The sequence below is a fragment of the Polyodon spathula genome, chromosome 10 (assembly GCF_017654505.1).
Source record: "Polyodon spathula isolate WHYD16114869_AA chromosome 10, ASM1765450v1, whole genome shotgun sequence".
Taxonomy (NCBI): Eukaryota; Metazoa; Chordata; class Actinopteri; order Acipenseriformes; family Polyodontidae; genus Polyodon; species Polyodon spathula.
The window spans coordinates 13,147,256-13,165,074 of NC_054543.1; the positions used below are offsets into that span (position 1 = coordinate 13,147,256).

The 17,819-nt window shown below is 38.1% G+C and overlaps 1 protein-coding gene across 8 annotated transcripts in view; it reads left to right on the plus strand.

The window, feature by feature from the left end:
- The window catches only part of LOC121321848 (1-phosphatidylinositol 4,5-bisphosphate phosphodiesterase epsilon-1-like), a 121,026-nt gene that overhangs the window by 15,360 nt on the left and 87,847 nt on the right, over positions 1-17,819 (plus strand). For all 8 annotated transcript variants that reach the window (XM_041261133.1, XM_041261130.1, XM_041261125.1 and 5 more), the window contains exon 2: positions 2,627-4,146. In XM_041261133.1, the coding sequence (XP_041117067.1) occupies positions 2,938-4,146 (1,209 nt within the window). In that variant the 5' untranslated portion in view covers positions 2,627-2,937. The remainder of the gene's footprint in view (positions 1-2,626; positions 4,147-17,819) is intronic.

The window sequence follows — 17,819 nt, forward strand, 5'->3', positions numbered from 1 at the left end:
AGAGCATGAGAAGCAAGAGGAACATCAAACAATAATTTACATAAAGGAATTGATAGATTGAAGTGGTGTTACAGTACAGATAAAACAGGAAGACTTTGATGTTAGATTGTCTTCATAGCGAGGCTACCAGATGTAGAAATAGTTTTTCATGAATAATTCTTATGTACTGAAATCAGTAGCCTTGTACCAGATGAGCCCGCACTAACCTAAGTATATCTTGGGAAGTAGCTGCAGCAGAGAGAAGCTATTACAGTATACCTACTGTGTCGATCACATAGTGCACATTTCCTTCTTAAATTTCTAAAACGCTGAAAAAGTATTCTTCACAATGTTCTTTAAAGTAGTGGTGGACTTTGTTTGTGGTTTCCTTGCTTGATAGAGGCTTTGAGACTCAGAATTCCCAGTGATGCAGGCTGTATTGTGTCTCCCTGCTGCATGCAGTTAGCTACATTTTCTAGTCTTTTTCTCTACAGATTCGTGCTAAGAGAATCAACTTCAGCCAAGCTGCCCACTTTGTGTTTTCACTGTGTGTAGTAAAATGTTGGTAATACTTGCTAATTGCTATTACATTTTTCCCCAATCCTAAATGGTTTTCGTTTCCCTTCTTGGCTAAGGAGACACACGCATTCATGTAACAATGGGAAGGACAATTTATATCAATCGTCACAGCACTTAACCCTTTCACGCAAGATATTGAAAATAGATGAAAAAAGTTGTAGGACACAGTAAATATATATTTTTTCTTTTTTTCCATTTCTTTTATGTGGGGGAAAAATTGCATCATCATATGAGGGTATCGTTCATTTGCGTCTTCCATACATCCCCATATAAAGACTAGAAGATAAATAGTTTTTTATTTATTTTATCTGTCTCCATATCAAGTCGCCAAGCATGAAAAATTTATAACACCACTCACTGATAAGGTATTAGCTGAAATTGAAATGTACTTGATTAATTTCCAACTGTTTTATCTCGCAGTTAGTCATTAAATGTTTAATGAACTGGATGCTTTTAATATGTGTAGACTCTTTAAGGGCCAACCTTCTTTTGGAAATTTTACAAGCACACTTTAGGCCAGAGTAAACAAAGCTGCATGCTCTAAGTTAAGAAATCATTTATTAATATCTAAAGTTCCCAGCCACACCTGGATGAATGACAAAGCCGGATTTACCAGAATACTGTCTGGCATGTTTAAAGATTCTGTGTGTGATACAGCCTTGTTTTTTTTTTCTTTAGAAACATGATTGATTGTTCTAGAGCAATAATGAAAGTGTCAAGACTTTTCAAGTCCTAAATAGCTATGCAGCACGAAAGGCTTTGCTAGTATAAGGGCTTCATGTACTGCATGACCTGTACACTTACCACACAAAATGGCTTATTTAGGTTGGTGTTTCTTTCTTTTTATAATCTTGTGAATATGCAACATTTCTCTACGTTTTAAGCAATTCAAAGCTTGTACAGTTCAGTTAGGACATATTGAATACTCTTTCACAAGGTATAATAATATTATTAAACATTTGCCACAGAGTGGACTGTCTTTTAAATTAACTATAAATGCAGCATACTGTATACATTGTTGTTGTTGCATCATGTATTAATAATCATTTCTGATGAAGAAGGATTGTGAAAAACATTAAATGCCCTAAAAGCTATTCCAATTGCTTTTTTCTTTTTTTTCTTGAAATATATTTTGTCATTGCTTAAATGTTTTGATAGGCTTGGCTGTTTGTTTTTTCTTATATGGTTTGGATTGTATGCATGTGGATCTGAAAATGAATATCCTGGTTTTAATCAAACTGAACTCAAAAGCCTATTCCTGTCGCTTGCTGCAGAGGGCTGTTAGAAGCCAGCAATGCCATATCTCTTGTTTTCCTTCTCCTGCATCTTGCCCTTCGTAAACTATCCTCATCTGCAGAGGCTGTGCATTTCACTCCACACATTTCTTTTGAATCTTTTTTTTTTTTGTCTTCTGTCTTGAGTTGATTGTTGAAACAGCTGCAGGGTAAGACTCCTTGTAGTGGTGGTTTGTGAAAAATACTTCTGACTCCTCAAACAGGATAGCTACAGAACACCCCATCTTGAGATAGACAGAAACGGTAAACAGATTAATCGAGTAAAATCCATGCCTCTCAATATTCCTGTTATAGAAAATGTGTGGCATTCTGCCTTTTATCAAGGTCATGTACATAATACATTTCCAATGTTTTCAAATGTAAAAAAAAATGTAGCTATTTTATAAGTGAAGTAACCCACTCCAGGGTGTACGGTAAGACAATTCTTACAGCATTTCCTGGGTGGTTGAAGGCTTGTCTTACAACACCCTGTTGTGGGTTATTTCTTACTTGTCTTTTCCAAAAGTTATAAAGGCTATCATTTTTTTCTAAACTGAAAAATGTTGTCAATTTAGAGTACCAGTACATTTTAAAAGCTAAATACTGTATACAACTAGTAAGAAACTAGCAGTATTTCACATGTTCAACAAAAAACTATTTCGCTTTGTCCTTGCTTTCATACAGAAGGTGTTAATGTTTTTTGTTTCTTTTTTAGCTTAGGTATTGATAAACTACTATCTACTTACAGTATCTCCTATATAGATTTACAGAAAGAAAATCATTTTGTTTTGCAGAAAGAGGTTATCCAAGTCCTGGAAGCACACGAAGACTAACACTGAGACACAGAACAGAGGCTTCAGTGACGTTCTGTTCCACAGTGCTCAATGTTCAAGCACAACAACTTGCCTGTCAATATTGGAAAGCAAAACATTGATATGCAAGCTCTTATATCAGGAACTGCTTCCACCTCAGAAGATCAGTCTCGCCTGCCAGAGTTTCACAGCTGTGGAAGTTGTATTGCCTATTAACAGCAGAGCCGCTGAGCTTGCATGCTCTGTTTGTCGATTACTCAAGTTGATTTACACCCAGTTTTTTGCTCCATGATATGAAGTTTAGCGGAGCAAACCAGCAGGATATCTCAAGTCTATGTGTTAGCATGGCCTCTGAGGGAATGGATGCTTTGGGCCAGGGGAAAGTGACATCCGCTTTGTCAGCTGGGAATAAAAATAGCCCAAATGCTTCAAACGCCAGGAGACACTCAGCCAAGCAAGAAAGAGGTCTTACTTCAACACTGCCGAGCTTTACAGAGGTAGAATACTACAAATCTGAATCAGATATTCTGCCATTTTCAGTCAAAGTAGGAATACCACACGACTGCCAGACAAGAGAGTTTTGGGGTGACATTGACAACCTACACTGCTGCAGCTCAATGCAAAGAGACAGTACAGGCAGCTTCTATTGCAGCCAGCTGTGCCGGACATGTGATCCACTGGTAGAAGGGAGCATTTGCTCAGAGACTCACATTCTTACTGGACTGGAGAGCACTGCTGAACCCCTGCAAGATGAGCTACCATTGGGAATGGAGAGCCTTTCCTCAGAGTTAGATCAGTTTGTAGGGGAAAAGCCAGAGGAGAGCTGTGTGGATGGATCCAACAACCCATTGGACTCCAACACCAACCAGAAAAGGGAGAAACAATTGTCCTGTCTGTGTCGCAAGTTCAAAGCCAGCTCCACAGGACAGTGTTTACCAGTGCCATTAGACTGTCCTGCTGTTCCAGATGCTGACTTGACAGGTGTCTGTGGCTGTGATCTTCTGGAAGTTACAAAAAGTTGCCCAAACCAAGATATGTTGCACAGTTGTGTTCAATGGGTTAAAGATGGGTACTCAACTCTGGAAAGACGTTGTAGGAAACACAAAACAAAGTGCTCTAGTGATGGTAGCAGTTCTTTTCAGTTCCGAATGGCTCATAAGCCGGCCACAAGTCCACAAAATAATGAGGATAACAGCGGGGAAGAGTGGCCAGAGGATGAGTTTGTCCGAAACAAGAAGGAGCGCTCCACTCTACTAGTCAGGAGGTATTATAAAAATAACCGTGAGGTGAAGAAATCTGTTTACACAGGCACAAGAGCTATAATGAGGACACTGCCTTCAGGTCACATAGGAGACGAAGCCTGGGAGTCTGTTTGCAAAAAAAGACAAAACGTCTTTGAGAAACACATCAGGTCAGCGACTGAAAACATCACAGTGCTTCAGGCTGGTGACTTGCGATCGTCTGGGCTGCTCCATTTGTTGGCCAAGTTTAAGGATTATGAGGTAAGGATAGTTAATTTATTTGTTTGGCTGAAGGTAAATGAAAAAGTTTCCGATAATAAAAAATAAAAAATTGTTTTTTTTTTTGTTTTTTTTTTTTAAGAGTTAGTCATGTGTATGTGTTAAAAAGCTTTGGGAACAGCTGCCTTCACATTGTCATATCCAGATATGCCTGAGTTGATACAAGAGTTTGAAACTTCACCCAATCCTTGGTTACAGAACTCCACTTTATTAAGTATGTTGTTGAAATGATCAGGAGCCAGGAGTTTGAGCAACCAGGCCCACGTAAAATAAATCGTTCCTCGCTTTATAATTAACGGCAATGACTTGTATTATATTGGTGAACCTACAGACTCAGCAGGGGCCTGATTGCTCAGATTCTTGATACATGGTCATTTCAATAATACCTACATAACAGGGAATTCTGAAAACCAGAACTAGTTAGAGTGCAAGACAAGTGGAAGTTTTTAAATTTTTTTTTATTTAGTCGTTGCCAGTGGTTTTTACCCCGGTTTTCACCCCAATTTGGAATGCCCAGTTATTATTTTTATCCCGGGTTCACCACTGCAACACCAGCGCCGACTCGGGAAACGGCGGCAGACACATGTGTCCTCTGAAACGTGTCCTGCCAAGCCGTCTTTTTTCGCGCTGCCGGTCTACAGCAAAGCCACCAGACCCATAGTGCCGGACGACAACACAGATCTGAGTGGCTTCTACAGCAGACCCGCAGGCGCCCTATCAGCCACAGGAGGCACTGGTGCGTGGTGCACGGAGGATTAGCCCGCCGACCTGAACCCTCCCCACCCGGACGGCCCTCTGCCACTTGTGCGCCGCCCCCTGGGAACTCCCAGCCACAATCAACGATGGCATAACCTGGACACAAACCAGGCTATAGGGTGCATCCTGCACTCCACATCCTGCACACGGATCAGCTTTAGTGGATGCACCAGTCGGGGGGCCCACAAGTGGAATTTTCTAAAGATGCTCAATTGGCTTTGACTATCCCATTATATTGTGTTGCAGTGGAAACAGAATTTGAAAAACATATTGAAAAAAATATATCCTTGTAATAGTCATGTATGTATAAAAATATTCTTGTAATAAAAATGTTCCTACTTCAACCCTAAACAAACAGCCACCATCATAATAATAATAAAATAGCGCCTTATATAGCGCCTTTCATAGTAGACCACCATCACAAAGCGTATTACAAGATACAAGACTACAGTTTATCACTGTAGAACAAGCACAGTCCAGCTGAGAAATAAATTCAAATTAAAGACCTGGACATTCAAACAATGACAAGAACTTGGAAACAGGAGGCGTTTTAAAAGAGCAAGAAAATGAAAATAGAAGGAAAAAAACACTTGATATAAACTTCACAATGTCGTATTTGCATGCAGCGGGAAAAACGAGAAACCTCAAAAAAGTGTTGCACAAACACCTTTCAAATGTCATCTTGTCAGTAAATAAGAAAAATGTGTAACACTTTGAACAGTGTTTTTTGTTTTTTTATGTATTATTTCTTTCCCGTTGCACTGTGCTTGTAGGAAGAGACAAGGGCAGCGTTTTTTTATTTTTTTAATGCTGTTATTTTTTTTTAATGCTATTATGATATGATTTACAAATTTCCAGTTATGTCAGTGTTTGCTTTATGGTGCAAGAGATATTTTTAAACCAGCACTAATGCTGCACAGTTGGAAGACGCAGATCATAAGAACTGCTTTATGCAATAGCAAAAGAAATCTCATGGTGTTTAAGTCTGGACATGACACGCATACACAACAGTGGAAGGGACTAGTTTTCTAGTTTAATTGTCAGGGTTCTCCCCAGAAGTTCTGTACAGCTGGGCGGCAGAACATTATAGCAGGAAGCACTTTTAACGAACAAATAAACTTGCCTTATTTTAACTATATAATACGGCAAAGAATTTGAATAATGTGTTGTCTTTCATTGACTGTATTTGGTTGCTCTTTTTTATGTTCTACATTTTCTTTTTCATTATGGCAAATGACCGTTCTTATTTAGGCACTGTATGATTTTACTGGGGAAAGATAAAGCAGGTTGATTGGAGTCCACAAAAAAACAAACAAACAAAAACAAAAAAAACCAGAAACCTTTCCACTTCCTTTTTAGCTTAAGCGTTGAGCTTATTACTTCATTTAAATTGTTTTCTTTAAGTTTTCAAGGCATTTTATTAATGCACGTCTATTTTTGTTTCTCGGTGTTCTACATTTTTTGAATCCAACGGTTCATTTTAACAATTTTTTTTTTTTTTCCACACAGTACTCGCACACGTTTGGTCACCATAACAGTTGCATGAAACCGGAGTGTAATACCGGTAATCCTAAAGGGTGTCAGTCTCTGTACATGAACCCCCAGTATCTCTCACAAGCACCTGGGTACATAACTTTACGATATCACTATAGGAACACTTTTTTTTTTTTTTTTTTTTGGTTCATATGTATAGCTATTATGTACTGTATATCACCTTACAGTACAATAATACGACAACAAATGAACTGAATGATAATACTCGAAAACAATCTTAATATGTTTTTAATAAAGTAGTCGGCGCAAGACAGATATTATGTGTTGGATTGCGCCGATCGCCGGCTTATTTTGAAAACCCCGCATTCATTGTCACTTTTTTTTTTTTTAATCGGTTATTTTTGTAGCAGTCGTTTTTAACGTTTTAGCCTCTCGAAGTGCTTAAAACAGAAAACCCGCCCCTTCAACACTCTGATTGGTTAAATGTTGTGACAAGACGTAACACAGCTGACATGTGGTTCCAAGATTTTAATTTTTTTTCACCCAGCAACGCGCAAGCAATCTATACTGCTTGAAGCACAATTAATCCTTATTGTTAAAGGCACAGTAGCATCTGCAAGGTGGGCGGATCGGGTTTTTTTCAGCCAGGAAGCGTCAGCCACTTTGACCATGATAAATAAATACTACTGAAGATTTTGATATTTCTACTAAGGATTAATATTGTAAAATTTACAATAAATAAATTAGATGTAGGTTGGTGATCTTTGGGCACATGAATGCAGAGCAAAAGTGGGGTTGATCTGACTAAAATGCATTTCAAGTTTTAGATCTAGATCAAACAGCTGATTGATCACAATTACTGTACAATCCAAGCTATAATTGTAAGATGAAAGTACTGTAAACAGTTGTCCTAGAAGAGACTGTCTAGATTAAAGTTATTCTGTGCTTATTTTCACTGTTACAGTAAGTAGGAACGTTGTATTCTTGTCTCATTTGCAGTAGATTTAGAATTCTGTTCACACACAGGAGGAGGATTCCCTCAAATGAAATCAATGAACTTATTTAGCGGATAAGCATTTACTTGATTGAATCGGTCAGTAAGTTTTTTACAGAAAATTCTCTGTCTTTTTTTTTTATCAACAGGAGTATGATGCATCTGTCAGTGAGCTTACTGCACTTTGCTATGCTTTTACCATAGATTAGGACAGTCAGCTTTTACAAAGGAAGTGAATCTTAACACTAATAGATTCTTCTAATGCCTTTAAACAATGCAATAAAAAAAACTGAGTTTTTTTTTTTACAGGGTGTACTACTGCTTAGTTTATTTAGCTGGTCAAGCATAAAAACAAGAAAAGACCATGTTTAAAAGTGTGGGTATCACTCCTTTGTTTGGCAACCTATGTAAAAAGGTTTTCTTTCAAGGCTGGATTGTAAACGTAAATATGATATTATGTCGATGATGGGCCTTACATCGTGAATGCAATTTCCAAACAACACCTACCACTCACCTTCAAATACTAAAAAAACAGTATCAGAAATTATATATATATATATAGTGCTGTTTGACAGGGTCTTGCTCGTGTCACATGTATAGGTAGCCATGGATTAAGCATATAGTGAGACAGTTGGGGGTGGAGTTGAAACTCCGGCAGAGGCGCACAGGATTTATTAACACAAATAGAAAGAAAGTAAGTAAAGGTGATCATGTGACGTTAAACAAAACACGGTACAAAAAACTACAAATAAAAGGTGCCGTAAAAACGGCTAGCGCTACTGCCCTAAACAGGAAGTCCCGCTGGAATCCACTTCTCTTTATACTGTAGGCTGCTGTTGCCTGAAACTAAGCTCCGTTCCTACCCCGCCATGGTATACACACAACCGCCAACGCAGGCAGTTTCTTCTTACGTGAATGCTGGAACCCTACCCTGGTTAACCCATGCAGTAGTCAGCAGTCTCCAGTGGGATTCCAGACCTCTGTAGCGCAGAGTCATGGCCTTTCAGCAGCCTCGAGCCATCTCCCGCGGATGTTTTTGATCTGACGGCCACTCGGTCAAGACCTGCCCAACTACTGATTGAGGACCATTGTGCAGGGCAGTCGCTCTGCCACAAGCTGGTTACAGCTGCCATGCCTACCACTGTGGCCTTTGTGCACAAGACGATTATGATTTTGTTTTTGTGAGATAGATATGCTTTCAGTTAATAGGAGTCCCCATGTTAACATCTAACAGTTGCTCTGGTACTCTACCTAAGCTAATAACATCTGATGGTACTTTAGTAGGAATTAAATAAGTTTTACGTTTACAAAGCCATTATGTAAACAGTCTTAAGTGGAGTAGGATATTATCTGTCACCATACACACCACAGATGTATTGCAAAGTAAATGGTTTAAATCTGGAAGAAATGTCCGTACATCTTTACTTCTAGATACATGGACAAATATTTAAGCCCGTCATTTAAATGGGACTAAGGGAACCTTTCTTAGTTTGCTCTTCAAGCAAAGGGTGATTAAGGCCTACGATCATATAGACTTGTGTACTGCTTTAGTAAAGAGAAACTTTTACTGTATTAAGCAATTATTTTACTCTTTTAACAACTTCTTTCCTTACTCTGCTTACTTTCTGTTGCATGCAGAAATACTACTGTAGCTATAGATTACAGAATTTACCATTATAATATTTAAAATAAAACAAAATATATATTGACACAGGTACAGCTGAAAATAAAGATATTCTTAGTTTTATACTTTACTAAATAAAAGATAGAAGCCTAGCATGATCTACCCGGGTTTGGTTTTGAATGAATGAATCTGCTTTGCTTCGTGTTTAAATACTCAAGCTTGATGTATACTGGTGCCCTGCTTCAGTGCATTAGGGATTGAAATATAATTCCTATCGGTTTTTGTAATAGGTAGATTGACCCACAATAGAAGGGCAGTGTAAATATACTTTTTTTTTTTATTTGATCTTATTGTATTTTTATAGAGGGATGGGCAGTATTTACTGTAAGTAAATAAGCAGTTAATTAAAAAGAGTGGGGGACTGTACATTACCATTACTGCTGCTTATGAGAAATGATGGTAATTAAATTATTTTTCTGTGAGAGGTCTGTTATATCACAAATTAAGCCAGCACGACAATCGTGATATAAAGTGGGTTCATCTGCAGTTAAGACATGATGCATACTATACTAGTATTGATATACATATATTTGAGTTGTTTTATTAATGTGTATCTGAAATAAAATGAAATTAGGACAAAAAAAATATAACAAATAAAAATAATTTTACAGGGCTCTTCTCATGCATGCAGTGCCATAGGGGGGCCTATTGCCAACAACGAAGGGCACACATACTGTATTTTTTTCAGTGCCAGTCTACAGTATAGCTATGCAGTGTAATCTGGAGGTTCCACTTACATACTTTCTACATGGTATCACAGCAAACTGTTCCCCACCGCATGAGTTACATGCACAGACCCCACTAAAGGGGGGGGTAGTGTTTCTTTTTTGCAGCTGCTTTCCTGTAAAAAAAGAAAAAAGAAAATAAATAAACGCTTTGATTTTTCACAGTGCCATTACATGTTCTCATAATGCAGTGATTTCTCCAGGCAGCTTGATTGGGTGGGAATATAGTGTACTACTGTAGTATTCTTTTGAAGTTTGTCTTTTAGAAGATTGTACTGCAGAATCCGGACAGGCCAGTAATCAAGAATGAATTACAGTAGGGTACAGAGTTAAATACCTTCTACAGTTATCCTGTTTTTCTGGAAGCCAGTGGTAAGGCAATGTGAGCTTGCTTGAATGCAACACTGTTAGTTAAACTGAATACTGTATTTGACTGCTTTTAAGAACACATAAAGACAGATTGCGGCTAGTTGTATAAATGGGTCCTTTTGAAAGTTAGTGTGTTTTTGGGATTTCTTAAGGTACATTTCTTGGAGGAAGAATAAAACTTTGACTAAAGTATAAAAAGACCCCATAAACACCCATAGGAAATAGTTCTGGGCATTGGTTACAGATTTTGCAGTTCATTACAAACATAACTTTTATTACTGTAGGAGCTACAAATTTAAGTGACCTACATTAGTGGCGAAGCTCAGTAGTATAATCAACCAGTGCAGACTGCGGTACATTTGTTGGTTGCCAGCACATCATGGCACAATAAGCCACTGTACTGCACATATCTAGATTGATTTATGAGTTGGTTTATTTCTCCTCTGTGGTAAGGAAATGGGAGATCTCAGCTTTCCCTCCACTGCCGTACTGTACCTGGCTACAATGGTTCCCATTGACAAGGTTAATAATCAGAACTCCTGTCAAAATGAAATCTTGTGTCTGCCTTTGCTGTTACCACAGAAACCAAACATATAGATATGGACTAGAACTCAAGTGCTTTTTATGCATTGTGAATTGGATGTGTTCCCTGCTTGCAAGCTGCAGCCAGGAAAAGGTACTATTATCCATTTCTCTTGACATTCTAAGAGGAACAAAATGGATACAAGAGGCCTCTAATGTGATTTTTTTATTTCCTGTGCTAAATAAGTCTGCCAAAACATACACACCAATGTATTAGTGCTACCAGGGGGATTAGACACTACAGCATAGCACTGGGGGTCCAAGCAGTAAGAAACCTTAGAACACAACAGTGATTATCCCAATGTCTGTTAACCCTTTCCTATGCAACCTGAACGAGTTAGGAAACTTTGACAAGACTGGCAAGGTTGACTTTCTGATTTAAGACATACATTGTAACTTTATATTATTTAATAACGGTTATGCAGTTTGTATTTCAATTTGACAGATACGGGAGGGGATTATAGCTAGGTCAGCACCGCTGCCCTTTTTTCAACCAGTGCTGTGTTTATTATTGTCTATAATAGCCCATTGATTCTGGGGAATTGGTGAAGTTCAACATTGATGATATTCCTTGCATGTCTTCATTTAAGGTCTGACCAGACTACTTCATTATCTAAGACAGTATTGTTACAGACATGTTGGTATGCTGAAACCCATATACCGACAGCCTGTTAGTGTAGTGACATAATGTAAAATGTGAAAAAACGTGGTTTGCATTAACTTACTGGGCATATCCTTTTCACTGTATTGTGGTTTCATATTAACACCCATTCACTTTTTTCAGTTTATGGTAGGAGAATGCCTTTGATAATGTACTTTCAGGAGTTGGGCAGTTTTTAAGGAGCATAACAGTTCCAACTCCAAAGTAAAGTATTAATTCATTAATGCATAGAGGTACAGTTCCAGTGAAAATCCAGTTGTAATATTTTTAACATCAATGAACTTGTTTAGAATACCGCATTCCTTTGAATTTAAGACGTCCTTGGATTTAATAAGCCGTCCCAATTTCCCACCCTCAACTTGAGAAAAAAAATCTAATAAAGATGCATTTACTTATACAGGAAAACGAAGTATGGGGGCAGTTTACAGCTGTCTGCTGTCACACAGAGCATTACATTTATGCGCTAGTTCTCATTTCCAGTTGTGATTACTCGCACGTTTTTTCTCCCTTTTTGTGAACTGTGGTATTGTGTGGCAAGTACAAAAATATGGGGGTCTGATTAGAACTGAGCCTAGTAACAAAATGCTGAAATTGTAACAGCTTCTGTTCGAATTCCTCAGGAAGTTAATGACGCTTTGTGACAGGGAGGACACTGTCGCTAGTTCAGCTGCGCTGTTGCTGTGGTAAACAGGAAAACTTGCCTAGAGCTGAGCTGATCGAGAGGTCCTGACTGGCTGGAGAGCATGCCCCAGGAGCCTACACCTGTTTAAGAACGCAGCAGTGCCAGTTCAAGGCTACTGCACCTCAGCCATAGCTAAAGGAAATGCTTGCTTTTATGTCTTCACACATGAATGCAATTTGTCTTGAATTAAAATACTGTAAAGCTTGTTGTAAATAAAAAAGAGAAAAATTGTAAATTGAAAAGAGCTTATTAGATACTAGAAATAGTGCAATGGATTGTTTTCTAAAACTCATCATTATTGTAAGGTACTACTTGATAACTTTAAAAGCCATCAAGATAAAAAGGGTTAAAATATGTAAAGTGTGTTTTTTTTTTTTTAAAAACCCATCATCTTACAAAGGCGCTGTATTTATTTCCCAGGCCAGAAACACACACTGCACCCTGCTGCGCAAAAGGAACATCAAGAGATTAGAACCACCCACAAAACAGAGATGATTGAGTTGACAGAAATCTGAACCTACTTCCCTAATCTTTAACTACTAGCACCAAAGTTGGAACACAATTTCAGCTTTCCAAAAGGTACAACACAAGATACAGCTTGCAAAAAAAACCTGATTTTTCAATTTTAAAATGGGTAATTCTTGCTAACCAACAACATTTGAATTTGTCCACTGTTTTAAGTAGTCTGCTGTTAGTGATTGTAGTCTTATCTTTCAGGGCCCTATAGTGTGCAGCATTCACCATATCTTTGTAATACATTACAGGGAGGTTTGTGATGACTGAGACTTGAATCTGTTAATGTCACAAAACTCCTGTGGTAACTAAAAACTTGGACTAAAATAGACATCCACTAATCTGATGTTTGCTTTAGTGAAAGTACCATTATAAATTTGTATTTTCTTAATTAAAATCACAGCAATATTAAGAACATTTTTTATTTATTTGATTATTTAGACTGATTCTAGATACAGTATTTCAGAGCAATTCTTCAGGCACCAGTACTGTATACCATACATTAGCTTATTTACAAATGTTCATATTTTGGAGTAGGATTTACTCCTGGCTTACTACACATTCAGCTAATACAATTTATACATTACACAACACATATTAGGATTTCACATAGGTGCACAGCAGCACTGGAAAATTGACCAGGATCCAGTGGTGGTAGGTTTCCAAATTAGTACAGTCCACAAAGGAATGAGCTTTCTGGTCCCATGAACTCTACTGGGAAAGCTAAAGGAACATCTTCACCAGCCAGTTTGTACAAATTCTCCTCAAAGGTCACTGGATAGGAATACAACAGAGGATATGATACTACTCTGCATTGTGCATGGCTTAGTCATATTAGCAAATGCATAGGGGAATACTGTAGTTAAGAGTGAGAACAGAACGTGTAACCTGGGGATTACAGTACTGTATATCCCAGACGGTTATAAATACACAGCATTTTTCTATTAAATATGCAACGTTGTGCCAAAGCTTTCTTTCCTTGGGCCAGTTATACCTTGCAGGATGATAACTAATCATAACATAATAAAAGTAATGCCTTTTTATAACTGAACATCAAAACATGAAAACATAACATCCTCTTTAGTCTGTTATCAGATCATTATTATAGAATTTAACAGATCTAAATACACCACCTTAGCAGCAAACATGACGTGGTATCTTGCAAGTTATAGCATTGGATTATTATTGAACTTATTATTGTAACACCCATTATGCTGTTAACTTATTGACAGAAATGTAATACAAAAAAAAATATAAAAAAGAATGATATTTGAAAATATTATTGCTCTGTATTGTGGCCCCCCTCTGGATTCTTCATAATATTTAATTAATTTAGCCTCTGTTACATTTGGCATTAGGTGTTTAAAAGGATGTATAAATGTCATATTGTGATCCAGCAAAATGTCAAAATGACAGATTTCCTAAAATATAAGACATACTGAATATTACAAAACAGTTTCAGTGAGAAAAGCATTTATACAGATAGGTGACCAAAAAGAGGGTTTTGAGGTGAATAAAAATCTGCTTCTTAAGATGTTGTCATTTGAAATCTTTAACAAAACCCCCTTTATATTACCATATGACAAAATAGAATGCATCATTTGTAATGTCATGGCAGCCGCATTTGTCTTGGTCTTTCCTTTAAACAGTCTGCAGAAATGTGCTATTTTAGTCTATGGCTCTTTCTTAATGAGATAAGCTGCATACCTGCCTTTTTTATGCATTAAGAAAATCTCCCCAAAACTTCCACTTGCAACTAGGCTACATCTCCCAGAATACAATGTCTTCAGTTACTAGGAAGCTGTACACAAGAAAAAACAACCCAACAAACATTATCCGGTCTCTGGCTGGCCCTGTTGTCTTTGCAGCCAATCACAGTAGAAAAATCTGAAGCTACACAGGTTGAAGCGTAAACACCCCAGTCCAGCTACAAATCCAACTGGAACCATCGTCGGAGGCAACCGCAAAAAAAGGTGCCTATAATATTAAACAAACTGTTTTAGAACTTATTTATGCATGTCCTTATTTTATTTATCTGTAAGGCTTTACATTGAAGTTTTAACATGTTCACTGAGTTTAAAAAGTTAGTGTTAAAATTATAACGTAATTAATTTGCAGTCAGTGTGATACCTCGACACAAATGCACAGAGCTGATAAAGAACACACGCGTGGTTGTACAGTAGTTCAAAGTAGCATTGCTGTTAAAATGAAAGACTTTTTTTTTAATGCCTACCTGTGGCAAAGTAGTTTGCAGTGCGTAGGTGTAGAGGTGATGCAGTGCACAGTAATAACAAGACACAGCACAGTTCACGATCCAAACAGCTGTTTATTCAGCTGCATTGCTGGTGGCAACTATAGTAACTGGCTCCACACACCAGTATTTATTGCTCAGTTAAAACCCACAGGGTTCTGTCCTGAAATAATAAACACAAATATAATACACAACACAAACACGATGAGTGCTCTTAGTGTTAGGGGCGAAATACAGTTATTTGTGCACAGTGGTGAAGTGTAGTCCGGGTTGCTGCTGGCTCTAAGCGATAGCTCCAGGCTAGTTTAGCCTTCTAACAATGGCAGACAATACAATTACAAGACTAACTATACAAAACAAGCATGGTACTTTTTCCTTCATTGGTCTTTCCACAACCATAACAAAGGAACAGATTGCTTGGCCACATCCCCTGATATACCGTCAGTCATGCCCCTTTTGGTAACGAGTACAATCACGCATCCTCCAATCCATGACTGACACATCGCGTACCACATTAAGGCGATGACTTCTGGTATTGTGACCCTGCCCCTTTCCTTTTTTACCCACTGAAAATACATTTTACTCTCTCTGTTAAAATTAGAGGTTAAGTTACTCCCAGACCCAAAACCTGGAGCGCTGATATCAGTAAAATGTTAGTAAAACAAGTTTAAAGTCTGGTTGTGCTCAAAATGTGGATCAAATCTCAGTAGAGCTGGCATATGACTTGAAGGAACGCAAATTGGGGAATTGAATAATGGTCTGTTGCAAAACAGTAATGATTTGAGCACAAAGTCCTGGCCATTTCTTTTAGTTGCAAATTAGTTTTAGATCAGCAGATTTGTAAGGACTAATCAACACTAAACATTCTACATTAAATATCAACTTTTATAGTAACTGCAGACGTGAGACATACTAATTTTAGTGTCGAGTTGAACCTGCATTAATTAATTGAATATTGAATTTCCAGAGTTAAATGTGTTTAAGGCAAGAACTTATTACAGACTCGGCACAAGGAAAAAACACATTCATGTAGTTTGCAAAACGCATAGATTCTTGGCACACATTGAGTTTCTCCAGGATCTTGTTCTTTTTTCCTAGCTCTGACACTTCAACTAAAAACGAGGCGCAAAAGATGTGTCTGGAAACTGAACTCTGAAAGCATAACCTGGCCATGACTCCGGAGAGCAACTCATTTTAACAGGGGTTTATAACAAATACAAAACAAAATTAGACTAGTTCCTAGGAAAAGTAATGAAAGTTACAGCTGTCTAAGGGAGCTGTCTGTCATCAGCCAGTAATTGCTTCACTAGTGGGACCTGACATTCAACCTCCTGCTGCCTGGGTTGCTGCAGATTATATTTGTAAGCTGTCAGGTTCCTGCAAAGATTTTTTTTGTTGTTGTTTTTTTTCTAAAGTGTTTATTTTTATTTTCAGGTCCAATGCAACCCAAAGTTTCTTGGTGAAAAACATTTTAGCAGTTAGTTCACTTAACCTGATTTTGCAGAATCTTGAACTACCTGTTGTTACATTGGTTAAGGTAGTCCAAGATTATAACTTATCCGAGTCTGTGAAACCAGACGAAAAAGCTTAAAAAGTTATCGTATAAAAAACAGTAACAGCATGGGGGACATACAACAAAATGATCAGGAGCAGAAAATGCACAACCAAACACTGGGAAAATGAAAGTAAGAAATATAAGTTGCTGTTAAGATGGTGAGCACTGCTGCACCAGGGAGGTTCCACTGACACGCCTCGCTGAACTAATCCCTGCTTCTAGTGGCAATGAAACCCTGAACCAGGTTCCACAGAGGTTTTAGTTTCTTTGCAAAATCCAGGTTAGTGTCTGGGGTAGCGTGGACGATCCTGTCCCTGGTTTTTCAACAGCCTCGAGTTGTGTCAGCTGCTCCCCTTTATCGCAAAGCTCTGTGCTGGGATACGCCCACCAGCTGGCCAGTCCCTAGTTGCTTTTCCCTCTGCAACCAAACACAGCAGGTAGCATGTCTCAGATGGAGCATGTGACTCTAATAGTTTACAAAAACAAAACCCTGCAAATGAAATATGTTTTATCTGTATCTTGGCTGATATTTCCTCCTGGCACTGTGACAGGAAGCTAGAGAAACTAAAGCTTCCTCCAGTGCCCTGGCAATCACATTTTTATAAATGGACATGATGGCATGACCATATTACTGAATGATTTATTGTCATTTTTAGCTTCTGAGAGATGTGCTACCTTAAATCCTTATTACCTGTCGACCATTAAAAAGGACCTTTCAGTGTGATTCCCAAGTAGTACATTTTAATATATCATCTGAACAAAGCCTTTTCTTCTGCTGCCTTTCTGAAGTGCTACAGGACAGTGCTGCTCGAGCATGTAAGCTGTTTGTTATTGAGGTGAATTTCCTCTGTTTGACAGAATGTTAATCCTTTCTGTGCAAGGTCAGGTTCTGGAAAACGTGTAAATCAGAGATGAGATGGAGTTATCAACAAACAGCAGGTGGGGATTGTGAGTAATTTCATAATTTATGTTTAATGATCTTGGAAAGTGGACCGGGCTTTTTGATTGATATTGTTTATAAATTGACTGGAAAGCAAGTGAGTCGAGCCCCGTTGCCTTGGTTTACATGCACGTGAAAACCGACTCTACGGTCATGAGTGTGTGACTTTGTCACGCAAATACATCATGAAACAGCACAAGGACATCCTTTTGACAGCGGACTTTAAGGGCAGGGTCAGTCGCTTTCTCATGGTAAAAATAGCTGTAAAAACTCAGTTAAACCGGAGCAGGAAAGTGCTTGTGGCTCACGATATTTCAGCAGTCAATCACCCGTTCTTCTGACCTAACTCACGTATTCTCCAGCAGAAAGTCCGTACAAAATATATCCACACACACACACACACACCCTGAGTACATTTACGGACTACTTAAACATTAGAACCGCCGACG